At 38.0% G+C, this 26,036-nt stretch overlaps 1 protein-coding gene across 2 annotated transcripts in view; it reads right to left on the bottom strand.

Moving 5' to 3' along the window:
• The window catches only part of LOC120300776 (limbic system associated membrane protein), a 580,799-nt gene that overhangs the window by 246,906 nt on the left and 307,857 nt on the right, over positions 1 to 26,036 (bottom strand). For both annotated transcript variants that reach the window (XM_039327222.1, XM_039327223.1), the window contains exon 2: positions 23,281 to 23,513. In XM_039327222.1, the coding sequence (XP_039183156.1) occupies positions 23,281 to 23,513 (233 nt within the window). The remainder of the gene's footprint in view (positions 1 to 23,280; positions 23,514 to 26,036) is intronic.

The raw sequence follows: 26,036 nt of genomic DNA on the forward strand, positions 1-26,036 counted from the left end.
GAGATTTGGGTGGCATGCCTATCTGTGGTATGATAAAGTAAAAGTTAACCCTAGTATTAAGATTCATGCTATTAGGCAATTGATCTCATGTGTATGGTGGAAATAGCATTTTCCTTGAAGCTGAAAAACACTGGGTTCCTAATATGGTTAGGTGAAATAATTACTAAGATGAGCATTGAACTTTAATAACCGCTTAGGTCAGAACTCATAAACCAAATTATAATCCTAAACAGTTTTCAGGCTGTTATCTGAACAGTAAACATATGGTTGAAATACTTTTTCTGTTTAAATGAGAAAATACCACTTTTTCGGTTTAAATGAGAAAACTCAGAACAATTCCATAGGTTACTTAGTAAAACCTCATGTTCTATGTAGTCATAATTGTGGAAAACCTAGAAGGACATTAATATTCTTTTTATCGATTTCCAGATTGAACTCCATTTCCCATTGCTACAAAAATAGAATATATTCCCAAACCTAGAGTCATGATCAATGGAACTGAGAGCCCAAAGTAATTTCAGTCCTTTTATTCCCTTTCATTTATAGACATAAAATATGATAAAAAATGCTATTTTTTCCAACAAAAACTTCGTTTCTATATTTAATATGTAAATTCTGTTTTATTTAAACTTTTATTCTTATTCATTTCCTCATCTTATCCTTCCCATCTCTTTTGAAAATCATAGTCCCAACAGAATTCATTACAGCTTTGCTTGCCTATATTGCAATTTTCTATTTGTTTATTTGTGTGCTTGCCAATTCTTTTGAGGAAAAGAAGGAATACTACTTTATTTGTAATACTTCATTGAAAGAGCTGAATGGCAGAAGAGAAATCTTCATTTTGCTCTTGTCCATCAACTCTAAATTGATGAATTTCATAAATATCTGTTTCTTGATTCTCAATAGGACAGCTGGGTAAGAGCTATGAATAAATGAAGGAAGCACTACAGCAGAAATACAAGAAACAAATGTCACCATTATTATGTTTATACATCCTGCTTATACTGTAAGCATATTGGTTGGAGAAGAGATATAGTGTACAAACTATAATTTTCTCATAGAACCTAAGAGGTAATATCTAGGGAACCAAGATATTGCTTTAAAGAGATATGTCAAATTCACGACATCACGTAATGTCGCGCAACGTTTTGGGACCATTTTGCCATTTCCTGCAATGGGGTAAGCATAGCTTCCGGATGACGCGTCTGGCCCACAGGCCGGCAGTTTGACACCCTGCTTTAAAGTATCAAAATGCATTATGGAATTTGGTCTGTATATTTGGCCTGCTGATGCACCCATTAGAGATTATGGTGAGGCTGCTTATTTGTAGTAGCTTGAAGAAAACCTCCACTTCAAGTTGTACCTAATTTAGGGTCTGAATAATCATACCTCTATATGATACCACAGGATACTTCTGTGCAATTCATCTCAATAATTGTGAGTGTCTTATATTGAGATTAGCCCATTCATTCTAGAAATGTTGAGAACAAATGGGCGAATCTCACTTTAAGACAGAAAGGTCAGTATTGCTGTTCTTATTCCAAACCTGGGAAACAGAAATAGTAAATTCCCTTATAGCAAAATGGGATTTGAGCCTCCACGTATCTTATCACTACCTATCTTTACTTCTCTGTTTGTCTTGCTGAGGCATTTGCTTATGAAGATGTCTTTTCTAATATATGGCTAGAAAGGGATCTTAATCAATCAAGAGATCTTAGAGCTGTTTTGTGAGTCTGCTGTAAGAACTATACAAATCAACTTTTCTTTAATGCTTCGATAAAACAGATACCAGAGGCCATTACATTATGTTACGGGGTTGTACATTGCATGATATCAATATTTAGCTCTTTTAAGGCAAGCGTAGTGTTGTAAGTTGTGGGTACATTTTTATGTGAACTTTATAAGTAATGAAAAGTACTTACTTTATAAGTAATAAGTAATGAAAAGACCCATTGTATTGGAAAGTTTAATATTAATGATGTCAGAGCTATTAAAGATTCACAATTTGATTCCTATTTCACATTTCATATAAAGCACTAGAGGAGAATCACTGTATAGCAGTGGTTCTCAACCTGTGGGTCGGGACCCCATTTGGGGTTGAACGGCCATTTCACGGGGGTCGCCAAACAATGCAGTCCACCATTTTTTTCCTCTTTTCCTTAGCTGTGCTACTCCCTTTTATTCTATTGGCTTTTGAAAGCCAATAGAATAGACTCTCTTGAATAGAGTCTAATTCTATTGGCTTTCAAAAGCCAATAGGAATTGTCCAGGCTGTCTCTGCCCTGCTGAGACCGCCAAAAGTCCCATTCTGCAAATGGTGCTGCACCAGTTGAGTAGTCCTCGACTTACGATCGGTTGAGTAGTCCTCAACTTATGACCGGTTGGGGGTCGCAGCATTAAAAAGGTTGAGAACCACTGCTATATAGGATATCATTCACATTTGAGCCTCTCCTGATCACCATTATGTGGACAGAAGAGTGTTATGAATTGAGCCTGGCACAGTTCTGTTGGGAATTTGCACTATGTATAATTAAAGAAGTTTATGCATTCCAGAACCTAAAAACATTAATATTAATAATCAATAGCAATAGCAATAGCACTTAGACTTATATATCGTTTCATAATGCTTTACAGCCCTCTCTAAGTGCTTTACAGAGTCAGCATATTTCCCCCAACAATCTGGGTCCTCATTTTTTTTTCCTGTTTTTAGCTGTTGCATTTTTATTATCACAGAACATGGAACATTAAATTTCATTGTTCACTGAGTTAATAGTAATTAAAATATATAAATATAAAATATGTAAAGGACCTGTTAACTTTAGGACTAATAAATTAATTGAAGAACAAAAGAGCTTTGAAAAATCATAGTTTATTCTACAATGAAAGATAACTGACTTAAATCTGGGGTCAGGGTTTTTCTTTTTTTTTCTTTTCTTTTTCCTTTTTCTCTTTTTTCTGGGTCCTCATTTTACTGACCTCGGAAGGATGGAAGGCTGAGTCAACCTTGAGCCGCTGAGAATTGAACTGTTGATAGTTGGCAGAAATGGCCTGCAATTCTCATTCTAACAACTGCGCCACCAAGGCTCAAGCAATTTATTAATAATTAGCAGTTGATTATTTATGAGTAAATATCACAGAACATGTAAAACTAATCTCAAAACAATAAAATGATGAGTAGTAGTAACCTATGATATTATTCTATAACTGACTGAAACACTTCAAGTGACAAAGTAAACTAAAGTTCTGCAGGTTTCTTGTCATACCAAAGAAGGAGAAAATTCACAAGATGCAGCATTTACAAATAAATCCTACAGGGGAGCACTACTTGCAATTTCTTATTATACAGCAAAAAGTGGGTACTGTAATACAAGTTCTCGAAAAATTTCAGCTAGTTTTCAATTCTGAAGAACTGAAACAAAGAATATATCTGTTCATAGGCATTGAGAGAACTCTGTATTAGCAGGATAAAATTTTCATTAAGATAGCTCTGAAACATTTAATTTCTATTAAATATGCAAAAAACTCCTACATATTCACTAGATAGAAAGGCATAATAGCTCAGTTACCCAAGCACAATATCACTCTATATATTATCATAGCTAACAAGTTGGTATGTGTGGTATGATCTGTCCTGAAATCTATTTCACATCTCATTGAATAGCTGACTAAGATCTGATTTATATCTGTTTCCTTGTTTTCTTTCCCTCAATATTCTGGGATGATTGTTTTTAAAGGCAGGCAGCTGTTCATAAAAGAAAGCTAAAGATAATGAACAGCTATTTGTTATTCCAACATAGGCCACTATCTATGAACAATACTGGTAAAACCTGGTAGTAGGGATCAAAGAAATAGCTGCATCAAACCAATCCAGGGGTTGTTGAGCCCTAAGGAGTAGACTTCGACATAGAGGTTACAATGCAATATTGCATGCTAACTCTGCCCAAAGTCTGTAGTTTGACAAGGTTGACTTGTCTATGGAGATTCTCAGTCATCCTCTTTTCCATTCCCCACCATCCAGTCAGAGCTGAAGAAGCTTCTTGGATGAGAAATGAAATGTCTTCAAAGAAAAACAACGAAGTTCAGTTGCCTGGTGAAAAAGCATCTTTGGGTCAAGGCTGACTTAGCCTTCCATCGTTCTGAGGCTGGTAAAACGAGGACCCAGATTGTTGGGGGCAATATACTCACATTGTAAATCACTATGGGTGATATATAAGTCTAAGTACTATTGCTATATGCATGGCCCACAGCTATTTTACATCTTCAAGGACATTCTTGTATTGTGCTGGCAAAATGTGGCAGCAAAAATACAAATGTTGTATAATACGCTTTTACACAGTTTTAATAAAATGAAGTACAAAAATTAAGTTTCACTTCTCATCACTCCCTTACAATATTACCAAATATCAAAGAATTGTAAAAGCTAACATCTAAAGTATATAAACTTTATTTATTTATTTTTAAGTTTATTTACTTATTAAGTTTAAGTTTACTTATTTTTATCCTAGATATTCAGAATGTATATGTAGTGTTTAGGCAACTTTTCACAGTTGACTTTTCTTCCAATCAATTTAAAAGCTTATGATCTGTTTCTACCTCATATTACTAGCAATGACCTTTTAGCTGATTATTTGTTCTTGAGAAAGACAGAATAGTTTTTATGATCTTTCAGTTTGCAATTGGGGAGTAAAATTATGGCTCATTCACATAATCATTGATATTGTGTGAAGGTAGTAATAATCACTGATAGGTGATTGTGGATTTGCTAACAGCATTGACAGAAATGAGCATGATTACGGTTAAGAAAAAAGAAGAGTATGAACAGAAATATCAACATTGGAAAAGTTACTGGGAAGAGGGACTATTTATTGATTGTAGCATAATCAATGTAAGTTGTGCCAGATAAAATTGGTAATCTATTCTATGTTCTCCTCCCCTTTAAATGGCCAGGACAAGTGACTCCAATATTAGGCAATGGAGATTAATTGCTTTTTTTCTCCATGTTTGCGTTCCCTGATCTCATTATTTCAAAGACCTTCATGGAATTTAACTGCCCATTATTACAAATAATTCACAACAATAAGCAATGGCCCCTTGCAGAATCAGAATCAGCTTTTGTGTCCATAACTACCACAGACTGCTCAACCAAAGTACTAAAAAGTGTTTTAACCATCTTATTTATAATATATAGACACACAGAACTATTAAACATCACCTGATTGTGAAAAAACTTAATTTTCCAATATCTAGGATGTATTTGAAAAAAAAAACTAGTTATGATCAATTTCAGAGAAAAAATTAAGATTCCTGCCCATTTGTGAAATCATCCATGATTGATTGAACACCAAAGCTCAAAAGTGTCAATACTCTTTGTATCCTGCTTCTTCAAAGTCCAACTTTTGCTTCTATGCAGTGCCACAGGGAATAACACTCCTTGCATGATTCAAATTTTTCTTGATGTAGACACATCTTTTCCAAGGCCTTCATGGCTGTTCTACCAAGTCTAGTCTGTGGCATATTTCTTAACTGATTGTTGTTTTACTGCTGATGGTTGATTTTAAAAGGCAAAAGCTATCCACCAGTTCAATATTTTCATTTTAGAGGATGATTATTCCAGCTGTTATCATTAGTTTGTTCTTCCTCAAATTTAATTTTAGTCCCATTACTGTGGTCCTTGACTATTATTATTTGAATTTGCAGATCATTTGCATTTTCAGCTATCAGAAAAGTGTCATCAGCATAGGATACCTTATTGATGGTTCTTCTTCCAGTTTTAAAACAATGTTCATCTTCTTCCAATTCAGTTTCTCTTGTATTAAACATACAAGTTTAATAAATAAAAGAGAAATAAACAGACTAGTCACACTTCTTTTTCACTCCCAGTGTCAGCCTGTGGTTTCCTGAACTGTAGATAGGTTGCTTATGAGGAAAAGGAGATGTTTTTATAAGCACAGCCCACAGCTTTAAGTAATTGACCCAAATGAAAGCCTTTTTAAATCTGTGGAGCACATACTGACTTCTTTTTCTATTGGTTGGATTTTTCAATTATAATTTTCCATTACTGTATATGCATCAGATATAATTGTGTTCCTTGATCTTGTGTTCCTTGATCTTCTCTAAAGCTATTTTAAACTTCTAGCATATATTTTTCCATGTTGGGCTCTTACCTGTGTTGGATGAGCCTAAGCATCAGTTTGCTGGGATGTAAAATTTAAGATATTATTATAGTCTACAAAATCTCTCTCTCTCTCTCTCTCTCTCTCTCTCTCTCTCTCTCCAGATCAAGGTAGATTTATATCCCCCAATATGTTGGTGATTGTATCTTTCTTCAGATTTGCTGATACAGCTTAATTATCATATTAACCAATTCTTCTTCTGTTGCTTACCATGTTTCAATGAGTATATTCTCAGTTCCTGTTGCCTTCTGGTTTATTAATAACCAGAGTGCTGATATAACATTATCTTCTAATGCTGGAAGTATTTATAAGTATGGAATATTTCTTAAGGGATTTTGGATGTTGACATTTCTACTGTACAATATTTCAGTATTACAGTACTCTTTCTATCTTTATTTGATATTCCAATAATACCATTTGTTCAGATCTAGTTTTATTTTTTCTGTGTTTTTTGGAAGTCTTTTCATATTCATCCTTAATGACTTATTTAAATTTATTCCATAATTCCTCTGGTTTTCTATCATTTAGATTCAGGACTTCAAAATGATTCCTGATGTTCTTCTTGAAAATGATAAGTATATGTTCAAGATTATATTAGGGAAATTGGTTGAGTTTCTCCTCCTCCTTCTCTTCTCTTAGAATTTGCACATGAGCAGCTCATAATCTGTTTCACAGTGAGAACCTAGCTCTGTCTTTGATGCTATAATTCAAGTTCCTACATCACTCTTTATCAGTAATATCATCTCCATGTACTCAGTGGTATGATGCAAATATGCGAACAACCAATTCTCTGTGCTAATGCCACTTCCAGAAGTCCATTCTGGGCCTGGCCAGCAGAAAATTAGCTACAAGTTCTGCCAAAGTGGTGTGAACTGGCTGAATCCCACCACTGCATGTACTCTATTTGGTGATATTCATGTATTCATTGTCTTGGTTATCTGAAGGCAGTTGTTTGTTATAAATAATTGGGATAGCAAAAATTGATGTTGGTTTCCTGATTTACTAGGCCATATATTTGTACTACACTGTCCCATTTAATATTTCCAACTTTGACATTCAGTCTCCAATCACAAGCAGCACATCTTGCTCGCATGTTCTGTCAATTTCAAATAGAACTTCATCATAAAGCTCATCAAACCACTTTCTTCTGCACCAGTGGTTTGATAAATCAACCATGAGTGTGCATTTATACAGATGACTATATGACTGCTGTAATTATTGTCATTATATCATGTAAACTGACTCAACTAGAAGCAACTGTGTTTAGAGATGACACAGGGCAATTTTATCTGCTATGGGCTGTGCTTCCAATATTGTGAATACATGTGTGAACTAGCTCAGTGTTTTATTATGTTCCAAATCAGTCCTTATATGCTTAAGCATCAACATCTTCTTGAAGATAAGCAAAACAGAGCTAGGCAGAATCTTATGAATTGGTTTGGTGACCATTAATGTAGAAGTAAAGCACTTTGCTCCTGAACTTAATGTGACAATGAACAAATTAGTGGAAATCATATTTTGACATTTTGTAACAATCACATTGGATATTGGCTTGAAAAACAAATGAACATTATAGTAGCTTTCCTTAACCAAATATCTTCCAGCTATGTTGGACTGCAGCTATTATAATACTTGGTTAAAAATATAAGAGTTTAACATATTCAGAAAACATCAACTTGGGAAGGCTGTATTAAAGCAATGCTGTTCAAGCTTTGATTAGAGATGATGGCTTTGACACTAAAAGCCTGCAAATATTACTTTCTCTCACTTGTAGAAGTGTAAATGGATATATATCTGTTCAAGTGAGACGATTGCATGAGATGGGGCGTTGTCTTACCTGAACGCCTTTTCTCAGCAGGATGATGTAGAGTCCAATGGTTGGGTTCTATGACAGCCTTCCTATACGGCAGACTGGGTAAAAACTTTGGCCACACCCTTCCCTTGGGCGTGACCCCAGTTTTGACTTAGGCAAGAATTGTTTGTTGGATTCAATATGGTAGCTCCTTGTCCAATACCTGCCTAGACCTAATACCTGGGTGGGCTTGGACTCTACATCATCCTGCTGAGAAAAGGCGTTCAGGTAAGACAACGCCCCTTCTCCAGCAGGATGGCTGTAGAGTCCAATGGTTGGGACATACCAAAGCCCTCATGTCCCCCTGGGAGGGAGTGTCTAGGCCATCGAATCCTGAGCAGATACAACTTGCTGTAGCACTCTTCTACCAAAGGCAGCATCCGCTGCTGCAAAGGAGTCTAAACGGTAATGCCTAATGAATACGGAGGGAGAAGACCAAGTTGTGGCCTTGCAAATCTCTTCCACCGATGCTTGTGTGGACCACACAGCCGATGTGGCTGCGCTGCGTGTTGAATGGGCCGTCACATGCGGGGGCACTGGTAGAGCCTGCGAGACGTAGGCTCTACCAGGCTCTGATCCACCTACCTATGGTAGAAGATGACATCCTCTTCCCCATAGTTGATGGTTGGAAGGAAACGAATAATGCTTCCATCTTACGGAAGGACGAAGTGCGCTTTACGTAGAAACACAACGCTCTACGTACATCCAGCTTGTGCCATCTCTGTTCTAGTCTATGTCTGGGTTTTGGGCAGAAATCAGGAAGAATCAGTTCCTGAGATCTGTGGAAGATGCTGTTTACCTTTGGAATGAATGCAGGGTCTGGTCTAAGAATGACCTTTTCTTTGAAGAATGTGCAGAGATCCTTCCTCACTGACAGCGCGGCTAGTTCCGAGATTCTTCTCGCTGAAGTAATAGCCACTAGAAAGGCTACCTTTAACGATAGGTGGTACAGAGAACATGAGTCAAGAGGCTCAAAGGGTGCTGATGTCAAAGCTTGAAGAACTTTGGGCAAATTCCATGATGGGTACCTGTGTATAACAGGAGGTTTAGTGTTGGCCGCACCCTTCAAAAAGGCGCTAATCGCTGGATGTTGTGCCAGAGAGGTTAAGTTGTCCCAGGAAAGTACAGTTGAGAGGGCCGATACCTGTCTACGAATAGTGTTGACTGACAGGCCCTTATTAAGTCCTTCCAATAGGTAATCTAGAATATTGGGAATAGATACTGAGGTTGGATCTAGGTGAAGCAGGACGCACCACCTGCAAAAACTTTTCCATGTAGCATCGTAGATCCTGTTTGTCGAAGGTCGTCTTGATGCTTGTATGATCGATATCACCCCTGAGGAATAGGATTGCTTGGCTAAACTTTGCCGCTCAAATGCCAAGCGGCTAGTTGTAGCCACTGAGGATCTGGATGTAAAAGCTTGCCCTGACTGAGTATTACTCGGTCCAGGGGAATCCTCCACGGGAGTGATATTGAAAGATCCACGAGGTCGGCAAACCACGGGCGCCGTGGCCAATGTGGAGCAATCAAGATTACTTCTGCACCTTCCAGGATCAACTTGCGTATGGTTGCCGGTATTAATGGCAGCGGTGGAAAGGCGTACAGAAGTTGCGCCGGCCACCGACACCTGAGACCGTCCGTTCCCTCCGTTCCGGAGTCGGGAATCTGGAGAAGAACCTGGGGAGTTGAGTGTTCTTGGGAGTGGCAAATAGGTCCAGATGCGATTGTCTGAACCTCCGGGAGATCTCCTCAAACAGAGCCGGATCCAGACGCCATTCCGACTGATCCACCTTGGCTCTGCTCAGGGAGTCTGCCTGGGTATTTGTCTCCCCTGAGATGTGTTCCGCTCTGATGGAACTCACATTTGCCTCTGCCCACCGAGCCAGAGCTGATGTTCCTCCCTCTTTGTTGACATGGGCCTTGGCTGCTACGTTGTCTGTTAGAACGAGAACGTGTCTTCTTGTTACTATGTGGGAGAATTGACGTAGAGCCAGGTGAATGGCCCGAAGCTCCAGCCAATTGATGTTGTGAGTGAGGTCCTCCTGATTCCACTGGCCCTGCGCTATCTGAGTTCCCAGATGTGCTCCCCATCCGAATAGCTCGCGTCTGTCGTGAGCATGATCCGGTTCGGCTCCCTGAATATACTCCCCTTGAGCATCGTGGGGGATATCCACCAATTCAATGATTTCAGTACATTTTTTGGTACCAAGACCCTCCTGCTGGAGGTACTGAGGCTCCTCCTCTGATAGGGGAGGAGGAACCACTGCAACTCCCTTGAGTGGAGTCTTGCCCATGGGACAATGCCCATGCAAGATATCATCTTTCCCAGGAGCTTCGAGAGTTGTATCAAAGGTAATCTCTTGTCTTTCTGGATTTGGTGAGCCAGCTTGGAGATACTGCTTCGACGCTCCTGGGAAAGATATACCCTGCACTGGGATGAGTCTATCACCGCTCCCAGATGCTGTAGCTTCCTTGAGGGAGTGAGATGGCTCTTTTCTACATTGACTGAGAATCCGTGTTCTTGTAGAACGCGGATTGTGGTCTGGAGGTCTAATTTTGCTTGCTCCTGTGAGCTGGATTGAATCAATATGTCGTCCAGATAAAACTGTACCCGCACCGGCATCAGCCTGAGGTGGGCCGCTATTACTGCTAGGATTTTGGTAAATACCCTTGGGGCTGAGGATAGACCGAACGGTAGTGCCCTGTATTGGTAATGCCGGTGTGCGTAGTTAAATCTGAGGAATTTTCGGTATTTGGGTTGGATGGGAATATGCAGGTACGCCTCCGTGAGATCTATTGAGGACAGGAGGTCGCCCTTCTTGACACTGGTTAGGATGGATTTCAGGGACTGCATTTTGAATCTCCTGTAATTTACGTAATAATTCAGGCTCTTTAGGTCCAATATTGCTCTCCACCCTCCTGATGGCTTTGGTATCACAAAGAGGATGGAATAAAATCCTCTTCTTTCCTCCTCCTTTGTTACCCTTTCTATGGCCTGAATTGACAAGAGGTGGGCTATGGCCAAGGTTATCAACCTTGCCTTGTGTGCCTTTTTGGAGATGGGACATCTGATGAATCGGTTTGGTGGGGGAGAACAAAAGTCTAAGGTCAGGCCATGCCTGATTGTCTCCAAGACCCAGGCGTCGGTAGTGGTCTGCTCCCAGACCTTGATGAAATTCCTTAACCGACCTCCTATGGGAGTGTCCTGTCTGGCATCACTTGGCGCGTTTAAAGGGTCGGCCTCCCGATCTTCTAAAGGGACGCCTGGACTGAAACTGGCCTCTGGCTCCCCTGTTTGGGCGATCCTGGGAATGATCCTGTCTTGAATAGAAGGATCGTGAGCCTCTAGACCAATCCCAGGATTGCCCTGGTCGAAAGGGCTGTGCCCAGTCCCAGGAGTTGCCTGGGCGGAAACTTTGCCTCCGGAATCCCTGAGTGCCCCTCCTGTCTAGTTTCTTTGATGGATGGACTAGAATTTTCCTTTTGTCCCTACTCTCGCTTACATGTGGATCTAGAATGGATCCAAACAAATATGACCCACTGTACTTGGACGTCGAAAGACGCCACTTGGCCTTCAGATCTGTCTTCCAATTTTTGAGCCACAGTAATCTGCGAGAGGCCACTGTGGCCGCAATCGATCGTGCCGCATACTTGGTTGCGTGAAGTGAGGCGTCTGCCATAAATTGTGAGGCCGCCAGTATCTTGGCCAAAGTTTGGTGAGCTCTGACCTGATCTGGAGGCACAGTGGCTTGTAGCTCGCGCAGCCACATAATACACGCCCTTGCGAAGAATGATGATGATGTTGCCGCCTTGGCTGCCCAGGCTGCGGCCATGTGGGAATGACGGAGGGAGTGCTCAAATTTCTTTTCCTCTGGTTTCAAGACCTCTGCCATGTCCCCTGGAATCGCAGAAGTAGAGAATAATGAGATCAAGGGACTGTCTATTGTGGGGACATCTAGCATGCCCGAAAAGGAAGGAGAAACATTGAATAGTCTCCTTTCCACTCTGTTAGGTGCTGGTGGTGTTGCTAGGGAAACCCATTGCTCCTCTACCGTGGTGCGGAAAACCTCAGGACAAGGAATGTACTTGTCCTGCGGAACTTTCTTGGTAAAGAGAGGGTTTGCCTCCTTGTTAGTAGAAGGATTTTCCTCCTGGACTGAGGTCAAATTGACCGTAGAGACTGCCTTTATTAAAAGTGATTTTAGAAGAGCTGGATCAAAGAGGCCAGAGCTTGTTGCCTGCTCAGGAGCGGTCCCCTCATCCTCCGAGAGGGGCATATCAGACATGTCTAGGTCTAGTAATTCTCCCTCTCTTATTTGCAAAGAAGTTTCAGAAATGTTTGTAGCCGGAGCCTTGCTTCGTCCCTTAAGGGATGGTTGAAAGGCTACTTGGCCCTTAGAAGCCATAAACTGGGAAAAGGCATCCTGCATGAATGCCTGAAATTGGGCAGACCATATGTCCTCCTGAGCTCTGTCCGTGGACACAGCCACAGTGGGAGTATGGTCTGGTGAAGAGTCAGGTGAAGAGGAGTGGGAGGAGTCCAACTGTTCGGTTTCCCACAGAGGAGATCAAGTCCTGAGAACCTCCTGGGAAGTAGGTTCTGTATTGGGGCCCACCAATGGGACAGGGGAAACCATATTTGTCCCATTGGAACTGGATTTCTGGGCCCTGGCAAATTGTCTTTCTAGAGCCAAATGTCTCCTCGAGGCCTCTCGCTCAGCTGTTTTGGATGGGCCCCTTTGAACCAGGTGTTTTGTCTTAGCCTTCTTCTCCCCCCCACCTCAGATTCTGAGGATCTGCGTTTTTGTTGTTGTGGGGGGGTAATTGGGGACCCTGCATAGCTGAATGCGAGGTATTGTCTGCCATTGTGACCAGGTATCCCGAGTAGGCAATACCTGGGGTGGGGAAACAATTCTACGCAGATCAGTTGCAGGAGTTAAAGCCTAACGGCTTATTCTGCACAGAGAAAACGAACAATGGCCGGACAGACAGGTCCCTTGCAAAGAGGATCCTGTGGAGTAGTGACTAAAGGTCACCCTGAGGAACAGTGGACCAAATCAATTTATTTCCTCCCTCTCCTTCACCAAGGGCGATTGTGATGGCCCAGGATTGTTAGAAGTATTTCTTGTTGGTGTAATGAATATTTATTCCCCAATATGTGGCTGTTAAAACAGACCACCAGGTGTAAGCATAAGCTAACTTTCACTCTTCCTTATACCCCCCCCCTCTCTCTATCTTGTATTATTTATTTCTTTATTTTTATTCTTTCCTTTTTTGTAAGCTGTATAAGCTGTTGGGAATACTTCCGAGTGAATGACACACCTAAAATGGCAGCTACAAGTAGTACACCCAAAATGGAGTTTAGACTGAAGGCCACACCTTCCCACTAAACTGTCAGAGAAGAACCATGCGGTTCAAAATGGCGATTTTCGCCAACGGTCGCTCTGCCAGCTGAGGTAAATTGGAGCTCCCTGAAAGGTACGGATCTCCGCGCTGTGCCTTCCAGGAAAAATGCCGCGGCTTTTACTAGCGATCCTGGTGTGCCTGGGGCTGAAAGGGAATGCCTTAGAAAGAGGAGAACGTGTCTCGTCAACAGGCGATTTTTCGCCTCTGTGTAACCGTCAGTAGTGCCGTGGCTCTAATAGCCCCTGGGGGCTCGGAGCTTCGCGCGCCCCAGCTGATTGGAAAAAGAAGGACAGCGAGTGCTCCCAAAGGCTTCCGCTGGTTCTTGCAACTCAGGCTTTTTTTTTTTGATACTCTCACCACTCCTCGGCGCGACACCTTCAGGAACGGCGATCTGTCGGCTGCTGAAAGCCCCGAGCCTAAGCTGAGAGGAAAAAAACGACTCCCTGTGAGTTTTCTAATTAGATAGTAATTTTAGCAGAGAGAGAAGAGGTTTTAGGCCTAAGGGAAATCTTTTTGTCAGGAGCTAAGAATCTAGCTGCTAACGGGCTTCGAGACTGAGTCAAAGCTGGGGTCACGCCCAAGGGAAGGGTGTGGCCAAAGTTTTTACCCAGTCTGCCGGGTAGGAAGGCTGTCATAGAACCCAACCATTGGACTCTACACCCATCCTGCTGGAGAATGTAGTAAGGAGGTGAGATTCTCAAGAGATATTTCATACTTGGAATCAGTTGGGGACACAACTTGTTGTATCATTTATTCATCAACCATAAACTGTCCAGAAATCAATCAGCAATAGAATGATTATGTCCTGAAACTTCATAATTTGCATTATTTTTTTAAAAAAATATCCTGGATTTCAATATTATTTGAAACTATAGCAGCTTTTTCTAATCTCCAAAACAAGTGATTATATGTAGTTGAGGATTGAACTGTGGAATCCTTATGCTGTCTGTGATTATTTGCTTGCTGATATTCCCTTATCCAACTAGATATCATCAGTGAGAGTGAATATGGGTCCCTGTTTATATTCAGTAGCTTGCCCTTCTAGTTGTGGTGAGGGTGAGGTTTTATTCTTAACAGCTTTTTTATTGCCTCTTTGGAATGGTGTGTAATTATGGTTTATTTCTAGGATGTTCACAATTTCCTAGTTGAAACTATGATTTAGTCAGTATTATGGATCATGTCTTTGGACTGCTACTTCGTATGTAATTTCAACTGGAAAACCATGAGCATCCTACACCAAGCCAAATCTAAAAATGCTAGGGAATTTCTGGAAGTTTGACATTCAGGCAAATCACCTGTCGTTAGACATACAGAAATAAAACTTATTTACACAATATTCCAAAGAGAGAATAGAAAAGCTAAGAAGGAAAGAAAAAGAACAGTAAATATCCTCTCAGGCATCCAATGTCCAGATAAGTGGGAATTCACCCGAAACAAACAATCAAGCAGTAAACACCCTAATCAAGGAACTACCAAGGAGAAAACGACACCCCCACTGACACTGGCAGGACAAGCTACTATAGAAACAGGGAGTAAGTTTGATTAATCTTCAAGAAAATAATTTAGGGAGTACCAAGGTCTTCACAGTTTTTCTAATCTGGTTATATCTAGATCAAGTGAGTTAGAAATGTGTTTTCTATAATTTCCAGACAGTTCACCGAAAGTAATCATGCCTTGAATCTATTTATTTTTATTTCATTAATACTACTGAATTACCCTTCAAGTGCATTCATTTTTATTCTGGATTGTCCTTTGCCAAGCTGAGAAAAGGGAGGAAGGAGGTGAGTATATATGGAGATGAAGGTGGGATTTTGAAAATAATAATGAAGTCCTGCACCTGAAATCATTCAAATATTTTAAGTCAGCCTGGCCTTCCTTTCTGCCTGCCTGCAAGATTGTTCTCATATGGCAATGGTCCTGAAAGTTATAGAGTTTTAGGACTTGTGAAATTTTCTTATTCTAATATAGGATATATCTCTTTCCAAACAATTCTTTCCTGGTCAATGCCTTGGGTTCAAATTCTTATATATTTCTCTTTTATTTGTATCCAACTTGTATCTCTTTTATTTGTATCCCCAAAAAATAATTATGTTAATAAACAATTTATGCTATTTATTCAGGCATTAAATATTTTGAAAGTGGTTAATCATTAGCTAGCAGCACAATAAACTTTTCAGGACAGATAGAAATATGTTCACATGTAATGCACAAAGCACCCAAAGGTACTGAAGAACTGAAGATGAGTAAGAAGGAAAGAAGAGACAATCAATATTTTACTGTCAAAGCTAGTCTTTCTGCCTTTAATTTTTTATTTTTCTCTGCAATATGGAAGAAGTTACAATAGTTTCACAAACATTATAGTAAAAAGAAATATACAAATTGTATAATATATAGCAAAGCACAGAAAAACATATGAACTATCTAACCTCTTGCGTTTTGTTTTCTATGTATGCATATTCTTCAGACTGAGTCAAACAAGAATAAATTTGGGAATACCAGGAAAAATATTTCATACTATAGGTGCACAAACTTATTTGATCAAAAAAAGTGTTTGAAGGACTATCCCACCATTATCTCTCACAATCATAAAAAACTCTTTCTGAACCTTCTATGTGTAAAGTCTTTCCCTGTTTTCCTCTTTCTCTTTCTCCCAGTTTGAAAAAAGAACTATATCACTCCATAAAGTCTAAGAAATGTGTTGTGCCCTAAGGTTTTGTGAGCTGTTTATGAAAGACAAGACTCTAGAATTGCCAATATATATGTGGAACTACTCTTATGTTGGCTGCAGAAAGAGAGATAATATCATAATATCTCTCATTTTGTGGTTGAACAATTGAATGAAATAGAAACAGGAAGGTGAAGTGATTAACGGATGGGATTGGGAATTAAAGATATAGGTTCAAGTCTACATATACTTATAGAGCAGATGGCTAAACTGAGGCCAGTATATTCCTGACCATCCTTTGCAGGTTCATTATTATTAGGATAAAATTAAGAAGAAGTCTCCACTGAAGGGCTAAATAAAAACCGAGATAGAAACATACTAAGAAATGGAAAAAATAAAAAATATAACACTGAGGAAAAAGATAATTTTGAGACTTGCTGAAATAACAAGAAATATATCATTGAATCTTATTTTTCTGTTCTGAAGCTCTCTTTAGTCATCATTGCCAAAATCAAACATGTACCTTCCAAACATTTAAGGCAAGAAACTCATGAATGCATTATCTGAGATAACAGCAAGTCTTCAGATAATTGTAATACAATTTAAAAGAAAAATGAAAAATGCTAGGCTCCCAAATTCTGTCAAGAAAAACAAAACATAGTGGCTTTGAATCATCACCCAGTCTAAAGCAACAAACAGTTTTTCTCATCATTCCTCCTGCCAATGTTAATGTGAATTCTAGCCACCAAAAGTTGCCCACCAATTTAGATGATAAATATGCATGTGAAAAATGCATTGAAGTATATTAGAATGGTCTGGTTGGTGGATAGCATAGCTGTCTTCCTGAAAAAATACTTCAAGAAGAAAATGAAATTGCATTTGTTGCAAACCTTATTTTCAGTTTTAGAAAGACAAAAAATGTTCTCAGCTAAATGGAATGCTTGCAGAGCACCCAGAGAAACCACAGCACCAAATGAAAATATTAATGAATATAGATAGAAAAAATGTGTTAGGAGGATGGAAAGTTAAAGGTGAGCTACTGTGCTTAAAGCAGTTCAATCTTAGCAGGATGAAATTATTTTGCAATTATATTGAAGTTTCAAGAATTTGTAACTTGATCATTCCAACTAATGTATTCACATGGATAACAAATTTTAGATTTTGTGGCTAGAATGGTACTCTGACACAGAGATACAGCCACAGCTGGGACCAGAATTTCCATTGCTAAGCAAAGTGGTTGGTGAGTGATACCTAATTTTATGACCTTTTTTGCCACTGTTGTTAAGCAAATCACTGCAGTTGTTAAGTGAACCACATGGCCATTAAGCAAATCTGGCTTCCTCCCTTGACTTTGTTTGTCAAAAGCCAGATGGGAAAGTTGCAAATGATGATCATATGACCCCAGGAAGCTGCAACTCTCGTAAATATATGCTGATTGCCAAGTGCCTGAATTCTGATCACGTGACCATGAGGGGTGCTATGATGGTTGCAAATCTGACGACCGATAGTAAGTCACTTTTTCAGTACTGTTATAACTTTGAACGGGCACTAAACAAATGGTTGTAAATTGAGAAGTTGAGCACTACCAATAATCAGACAGGATATGTAACTTGCTGATACGTATGTTTTTTTCCTGATGTGTGGCTGCCTCTAATAGTGGCCTTACAGTGCATGGTTTTGGAATATTTCTCATGGAACAAGTTCATAGCTGTTTCTGTGACTTTCTTTTTTGCAATCCTGAAGTTATCCTGCTGGATAGGCAGGAAGTCAAGGGCATGAGGTCTTCATAATTAAATGGCTGGTTAGCACAGAAGGAAAAAAAAATGTATCATCTTCTCTGCAGATGGTAATTTTATCTCTCCAATTAGTAAGGCCTTCACAAAAGGCATTATTCATATGTGTTCAAAGGGTACTTTGATGTGAAAAGCTTCTATAGGCCACAGAAGCTGCAGCTGAAGTATAACTGAAAAATCTTGTTTTAAATTTCTCTCCTTTTTAATGGCACTTCACTCTTAGCATATCTTATAGTGCCAATTACTATTTCCTTTAATAGCATTGTGAATAACTCTGGCAAAGCAGAGGAATGGAAATTCAATGAAGTCAATAAGAATGCAGGAAATTGCACAGATTTTCAGTTTGACTAAGGGCTAACATTCATTTGTTTATTGCATGTTAATGAAAGCTATCACATGTTAGTGTGGCTGTGAGGAACTTCTGCTACAAATTATAAATCAAGGATAACATTTTCTTATAGTCCAAATTGTAATAAAAATGTCCAAGACAAGATTTAAAGGTCTAAAGTTCATCTTCTGAACTGTTGTCTAAATCAGTGGTCCCCAAACTTTCTAGTTTAGATAGATAAACTTTATTTCATTTTTTTACTGTGGGCACATTGGCACACATTAAAAATTTAGTTGCTTGCTCTCAAAGCATACACATACATAACACACATTTAAACATGCTATGTACAACATTGTATAAACCTAAACCCTTACATATAAATAACATATAAATATTAATCACTGCCCATCTTGAATACATAGCAGAAAGAAGAAACGAGAGTTCACAAGATTGATGCTATATGGAACAAAACTGTGACTGAAAACAGGTCATGAAGAGGATGTTTAGTGTTCCAGATGGAAGGAAGGGAACTGCCAATAATCTTTTCTGCCAACCTTACCACTCTCTGCACCTGTCTGAAGCAGTGATGCTTTCAAACCAGACTGTAATGCTGTATGACAGGATGCTCTCGATTGTCCCTCTGTAGAAAGTGGTAAGGTCAGGGAAAGGAAAATGTGCTTTTCTCATGCAATGCAGAAAATCCAGGCACTGCTGTGCCCGCTTCACCAGTGTCTTGCTGTTGAGCAACCAAGCCATAGGTGAATCATTAATGCACAGAGGAGTGTGGCTGTGCATTCCTTTTCTGAAATTGACAATAATCTCTTTACTTTTTCCAATGTTTAAAACTAGGCTGTTTTTCTTACACCAGTTCATCAAACCCTCAACCTCCTTTATGGTAAGCACCCTCACTGTCATGTAAACACCGTCATTGTCATTTGTGGACTGGGGGGGGGGGAGGAAATAGTTCCATGCAAGGAACAGGTGTGGGTGTATGAAATAGTGCCCACCATTAGTGCAAATGGAGTGCATGTGCACACTTGTCGACTGCTTATATGGCCTGGTTCTGAGCAGACCATGGCCTGGCAGTGGGCCACTCCCTGGGGGTTAGGACTCCTGGTCTAAATACTTAACTATGGATTTGCATAGTATTAACTATTGCATAGCATCTACATCAGTTTTGTCCAATTCTTAATAACTGCATATATTTCATTATTCATTTGGAATGTCTATAGCTCATAAGTGAAATTTTATTTTACTTTGTAAAAAATTGCAAATTCCACAAAATTTCAATTATTTGGTGAAATGGATGACAAAAACCCTGAACTTTTTAAAGAGAAAATGAAACTGGGGCCAAAATGAATAAATATGTCTACCCCAGCAAATAAATTTAACATTTCATCTATGGCTGACTAGGGAATTCTGGGAACTGAACTCCACACCTCTTAAAGTTGCCAAGGTTGAGAAACATTGATATAAGATTAAAAAAAAATGAATAATGGATATTGGACTGGATGAAGATCAAGAAATAAAAAAATTCTATGATTAAATTTTCTATATGTTCAGGTGAATGGCAATCAAGCTATTTCAGAAGAAGCTAAAGCTCACAAGGTGACAATATCTCTGAACTGGGGGTAATCGTGTTCTAACAAGTTATAGGCCATATCAGACTTTCCTGGTATCCCTGGAAGAAATGTTAATCAAGTTTGGGTTTCTTTGTGTTTTGGGGTGAGTTTTTACAAGTGGGACAAGGAGGTGGATACCTGTGGAAAGCAAACCACTCCCATTTGTACTCAGAATTCCAAATCACGAAGTTAACTTTAAAATCATCTTGCAAAAGGAGGTCAGATTTCAGCAGCACAGATTTGGATCACTGTTTGGAATAATGGGCAGGGTTGGGACGCTGGGAAACTGGGCCTCCTATATTTATTTATTAAATTTGTTTGCTACCCATCTCATCACAAGGTGACTCTGGATGGCTCCACAAGGCAGCTTTATTGTATTTAGCATTCCCAGTGTAACTTTTGAAATAAAAATAAATAACTTCCTGATAAATTATGCTACTTTATAGCTAATAATTTCAACCACTTTACTGACACCTTTTGGTTATGAAATTCAGTACACTGGGGATATGTACATAGGATACTGTGGGCTCTTTGTGAGTTAAAAAAGACACCTTTTGTCAGTTTAGGTTGATGTACAAGTACAGCTATACTCAGAGCAATCTATTCCCTGTTAATATTTCTTCCAGATTATGATGAGATTGTCCTTGAAGTCATTCCATACATGTTAGTTTGTGCAAAATTTGGCAGCAAGATAGTGACTCCAATTGGATTCTGATCATATAATTCCTGTTTCATTGACCTTCATTAGCTTCCAGTTCATTTCTGGTTTGAAATTAAGGTGATGGCATTTATCTAAATTCCTAAGAGCTAAGAACAGTTACAAATGTCCTACTAATATGTTTGTACATATTCAGAGGCCTCTGAATACCCTTCCTGTTTTATGTTTGATAAAAATTAATTTTTGTAATAATGTAATATATTTCATTGTTCAATCATCTCTCCATTGATCTCCAAATTCTCTGGCTTCCCATATTTCAGGGAAATCCAAAGAGAAGATGTTGTCCATTGGATTTGTTCAGTTGTAGTACTACAAAAGAGAGACCTGCCTGCAGAAACTAATGCCAAATTATTTTCTTGGATAATTTTAAAAAAAGTTTTATTTGTTACTTTATTTGTCTGCCCACAAAAGCTAATTATAATGTTTATTTGTTCAAGTATCCAACTGTATAACCAGTATTCATTTATCAAAATGTTGAAAAATGTTTTGAGGCAATGTCATCTGAAACTCTTACCAACTGTCCTATCAAAGTCACTGAAAAATGAAATTCTCAAATCTACAATTAAATTAAAATATTTTAATTAAAAAAGAAAGAAAATATTTTAAGATTAAAAGGTAAAGATGTGAAGAGGTAAACCTGAATCCTAAGTAGTTAATAAATTCTCAACTTTTCAATTAATTTAAAAATGATATGAGTGTCATTTGCAGAGATGGCGTCATGTGACTGCCCTGACATCTATATTCTTTGTGATAAATCTCCACCTACTCATTCAGCATTTCACATGATGTACAGTGTGAAATATAGTGTGAAATCAGCAATAAGTCATTCACATCTTAGCAGGCATAAGAGAATATCCTGTCCATTTTGAATTATTTGTCCTGCAGATTAATGCTAGTTTACCATTGGTTATCTTAGAAGGTATAAATTAAGGACAGAAAATTGATTAGGGTATCATTTATCTTTATTGTTTCAGATAAAGACCAGCAGATTAAAAACCAATTCTCTGTTTACATAAATGTAAATTCCATTCTGCACAAAAAAACTTAGTAAATATCCATAGAACTGCAGAATCTGGTTTCACTCTCTAAAACTCATATGAATTTTAGAAGATCGAAAGCTATTTTAGACCTGAACAAATTAACTGTTTAAGTAAACTAGGGATACTTATTCTGTCTGGAAGTGGCTTTTTGATGATTCAAGCAGAAGTTTTTTTTAATGTAACCAGTGGCTTAACATTTCTGACTGACAATATCAGAAACTAAACCGATTTTTGGCACACAAATCTGGTTTCTTCTCTATGCAGGTTAAATTTTTAGCTAAATTTACATGACATGCTATATTTTGAATAAGATGAATGTACAATTTTTTGAACAAACCCAAAAAGCATTATTCACACATATTACTATATTGTAAACCATTGTTTGATATCACTATTTTATATCAATGAAGATTCTCAGTCATTCAGGTCATAGTTGTCCCAAATATGTTTTTTTTTTTTTTTTTTTTTTTTTGTGAGGCAACTGGACTTTCTTGTTTTTCTTTGAAGACATTTCACTTCTCATACAAGAAGCTTCTTCAGCTCTGACTGGATGGTGGGGAATGACCTCAATGACTCTTTAAAAGAATGCAAATGACCAGCTGTCTGTAAGGAGTATAAAAATCCTTCCATTACCCATCATCAAGTCAGAGCTGAAGAACTTCTTGGATGACAAGCAAACTGTTTTCAAAGAAAAACAAGCAAGTGCAGTTGCCTCACAAAAAAGCATCTTTGTGACACTATGTTTATGCTGACATAATCTGCTAGACAAAACCAGAGAAATAGAATTTAGTAAATTCAGATCTGAATGGCATGTCACACCAAGACAGTTTGCTGAAAAAGATGCAAGCCTTAAGCCATAAACCATCATTTACAGAAGACAACGGCTCCATTTATCAAAATGTGCTAAGTTAGAAAGAAACCATTGTTTAGCTTAGTGTAATTTATATGTCTTTATGTAAAGCTAAAAGATGTGCTTGAAAGTTAAAAACCAAAATACATGAATAATGAAGTCATGGGCTTATGTTATTATGATCATATTGCTTTATTTCAGTTATTATCTAGAAGTTACTATCATTTCTGCCAGTCACACCAATCAGTATAATGCAGTATTACAGTGTAAGAGAAATATTTGCATTATTGTCACAAATGTTATTGCCAACTAAATATTTCTGGGAAGACTATTAATTCTCTTCATTCATTTCCCTTGCAACAAATATTAAGCAGAAACTTCCTTCCTATACTGGAGACAATATTGTTGTTAGTATTCATAATCACTATGAATTTCTCAATTCTGTAATGACGCAACTTCTCATATACGCTTATTTTGGGAAGATAACTGTGCAGCATTCAGCCTTTAATTTTCAGTTACTCTGCATATTAGATGTCCTTCTCTCCAAAATTAGATTATCCAGTTGACAGTACAGATCTATACAGAAAAAAGGTGAATAGTACCCTGGTTTGCTAATATACTGCCACATAAGAAGGCTGAAGGAGATATGGGAAATGAAAACTAGCCATTCTTTCTCAATTTGGATTTCCTTAGCAGGAAAAAATGGATGCAAATCAGGGCCTTATTATACATTTCTCAGATAATTCCCCAAGAATTATCACAATGGAATTCTTCATTACAATAGTTAGTAGTTTTCCAAAATTCTGCTCCCATTTCCAAACACGATTTCTTACCTTGAACAATCAAATAAACTTGAGAAGTCTTGGGATGGTGCAGTGTTTGGACTGAACATGTATATGACCCTTCATCATAGATATCCACTTTCTGGATCCGAAGGCTGTATTCCAGAAGAGAAAGCTGCTGGAGTTCTACTCGGGGGTCCAGAGACCACTTGTCCTGACCCGCAAAAATGATACCAGAACGATTTAACCAGGCCACCTTGGAGCTTTTGTCTTCTATAAAACACCTGTATGAGATGACAAAATGAAATATTGGTGTCTATAAAGTTCCTGCATTTGGAATGTAAAGCAAGCATGGAAATCTCTCTTATGGTCCCATCACATCAATAATGCATGTATTGTAATAGCACATATCTAGAAGACATTTGAATTTTTCAGAATAGCTTGTATCTCTTCCCCGTCATCCATAATCAGTAAAATTCCAACTATTCTCATCTATTCATCTAGCCATAGAATTAGGATAAATGTTGCAGTATGTGCCAAATGAAGAATATTAATCTAGGAATTAAATCTGAAACTATTTATAATGATCAATTCCTAAACTAATAAGAATTTTTAAAAAATGGTTTTATAAGTAGTTACTGCCAAGTCCTTTGTTATCACTGAAGAGACCTACCAGTTTATGGTTTTCTTGAAAGAAAAAAAATGAGGAAGTCCTTCCCTCCAATTATATGTTGGTGATATACTGCTTACTTATTGAGAAATACTTCAGTTGCTAGAGTCTTGTAACATCTCTCTTCTTAATAAATCTTCCTAAAGAGAATTTGATAGTCATGCCTGAAAAGGGAATTTATCTTTAATTTTGATGAAGGCCAAGGCCCTACAGTAATCCAACTGAACTGTTCTATCAATTTGCTATCACAAGGGCTCCTATAGTTTTATTGTTAATTGTGGACAGTTATTTAATTTAGGTTTACTGATTTATATTTATTTGTCATAATGAATTAAATTCACAATTTGTAAGTTTTCTGTAATATAGTGATCTGAAAAATCTGTTTTCCATAATATGTGAATGACTTCTCCACTAGCCCTTTATTCTTAATCCAGGCTGTAAAGACTTTATTCTTAATCCAGGCTGAAAGGAACTCTGGAACAGTTATACAAAAATACAGTACAATTTACCACTTAACTATGCCATGTTAATGTCAATACTAAGCAGATATTTATAGGCAGAAAGATGAACAGAAAACCTTTGCAAGCACCATAATTTATTTAATCCTTTTATATGAAAGCATAAAGCAGCTCTTATAAATTTGGAAGATCCAGTTATATCTCAATTAATAAGGAATCTGGAGTAACCGTGACTTCACCAAATTTGAAAGGAACATATCATTGTTTAGTTGAGACAACATAAAAGAGACAGTGGTGGATGACAGTGATGACATTAAAAGGAACTTGAGTTATTTTGATTCCAAAGTGTTAAAATATATTTTGGCTACTGTCTACATGGAAAAACCTGTATAAAAACCATACAATGCAATTTAGAGTGCTCATAAGTATAAATAAGTACTGGTAGTCTCAATTTAACAACCATTTAGTGAATGTTCAAAATTAAAATGGCAGTGAAAAAAAAGTGACTTATGGCTGGTCCTTGAAGTTATGACAGTTTCAGCATCCCAGAGTCATGTGATCTGTAATGTGCAATTTTCCCAGCCATTTTCTGACAGGTAAAATTTTAATGGGGGAAGTTGGATTCAATTAACCATGTGATTCATTTAACAACCAAGGCAAAAACAATCATAAAATTAGGTGTAACTCATAACTGCCTTGCTTAGCAATGAAATTCTGGTCCCACTTGTGGTTATAGGTTGAAGACTAACTGTAAAATGATATATTTTGATACATATATCTATTGTTCCTTAATTAGAAAATTGGCAAACAAGAGCCTAATGGATATTCTAGCCCAAATCAGCTGCTGGAGGATGTGGAGATATTTGGAATTCTGTCTACTAGGAAAATAATGTATTTCCAAGTTGCTTCTATTCTTCAGTATACATTTTAATTATTTGTTGTGAAGCAGACACTCGAAAATAAAATAACATGAAATAATGATAATTACAGTTTTCTGCCTTATCCATTAATACACTGTCATTGTGGCAGCTTCTTTAACTTTCTAACTTTAATTTAGCACCAGCTGTGGATAGGCAATGCACAGAAATAATCTGCATGCTTCCCAGAAGACTAACGATCAACACTACAAAATATGAAAAGCAAGGATCTTAACACTGCATTGCACTTGTATGAAAACACTCTAGGCAATTTGGGCAAAGCATGTGATGTCCCAAATGGTCTATGAATAATGCTGGCCATGATTGCAGTTTTATTGGACTTAGTCTAGTATGAATAAATATGAAATTATCACCACCAGAATTTAGAAGTGATATGCATATCATTTGTAAAAACTTGCTGAAGAAAAAAAGACTCTACCAAGTCTCATATTTTTATGATTCTTTCATTCATTGCTAATCAAGCTGAAGATAAAGAACATTTATTTCAGTCAACAGGAACCACATTAATGTTATTAGATTACATAACTTGAAAGCACTAGACCTGGTAATTAGGTTGTTTTTAACTGATTACTGCCCTCCCACCCCCCATACCCAGAAGGATGCACTAATAATGAAGCTAAAGCTTAGATATTTTGGATACATATTATGAAGGCAGGAGTCAATTTGAGAAGACCCTGATTCTTTGAAAACGAAGGTAGTATAAAACATCATCACAGAAAATAATGGTCAAATTATGTCACT

This window comes from Crotalus tigris, unplaced genomic scaffold (genome assembly GCF_016545835.1).
Source record: "Crotalus tigris isolate CLP2741 ecotype Arizona unplaced genomic scaffold, ASM1654583v1 scf7180000024359.8030256, whole genome shotgun sequence".
Classification (NCBI taxonomy): domain Eukaryota; kingdom Metazoa; phylum Chordata; class Lepidosauria; order Squamata; family Viperidae; genus Crotalus; species Crotalus tigris.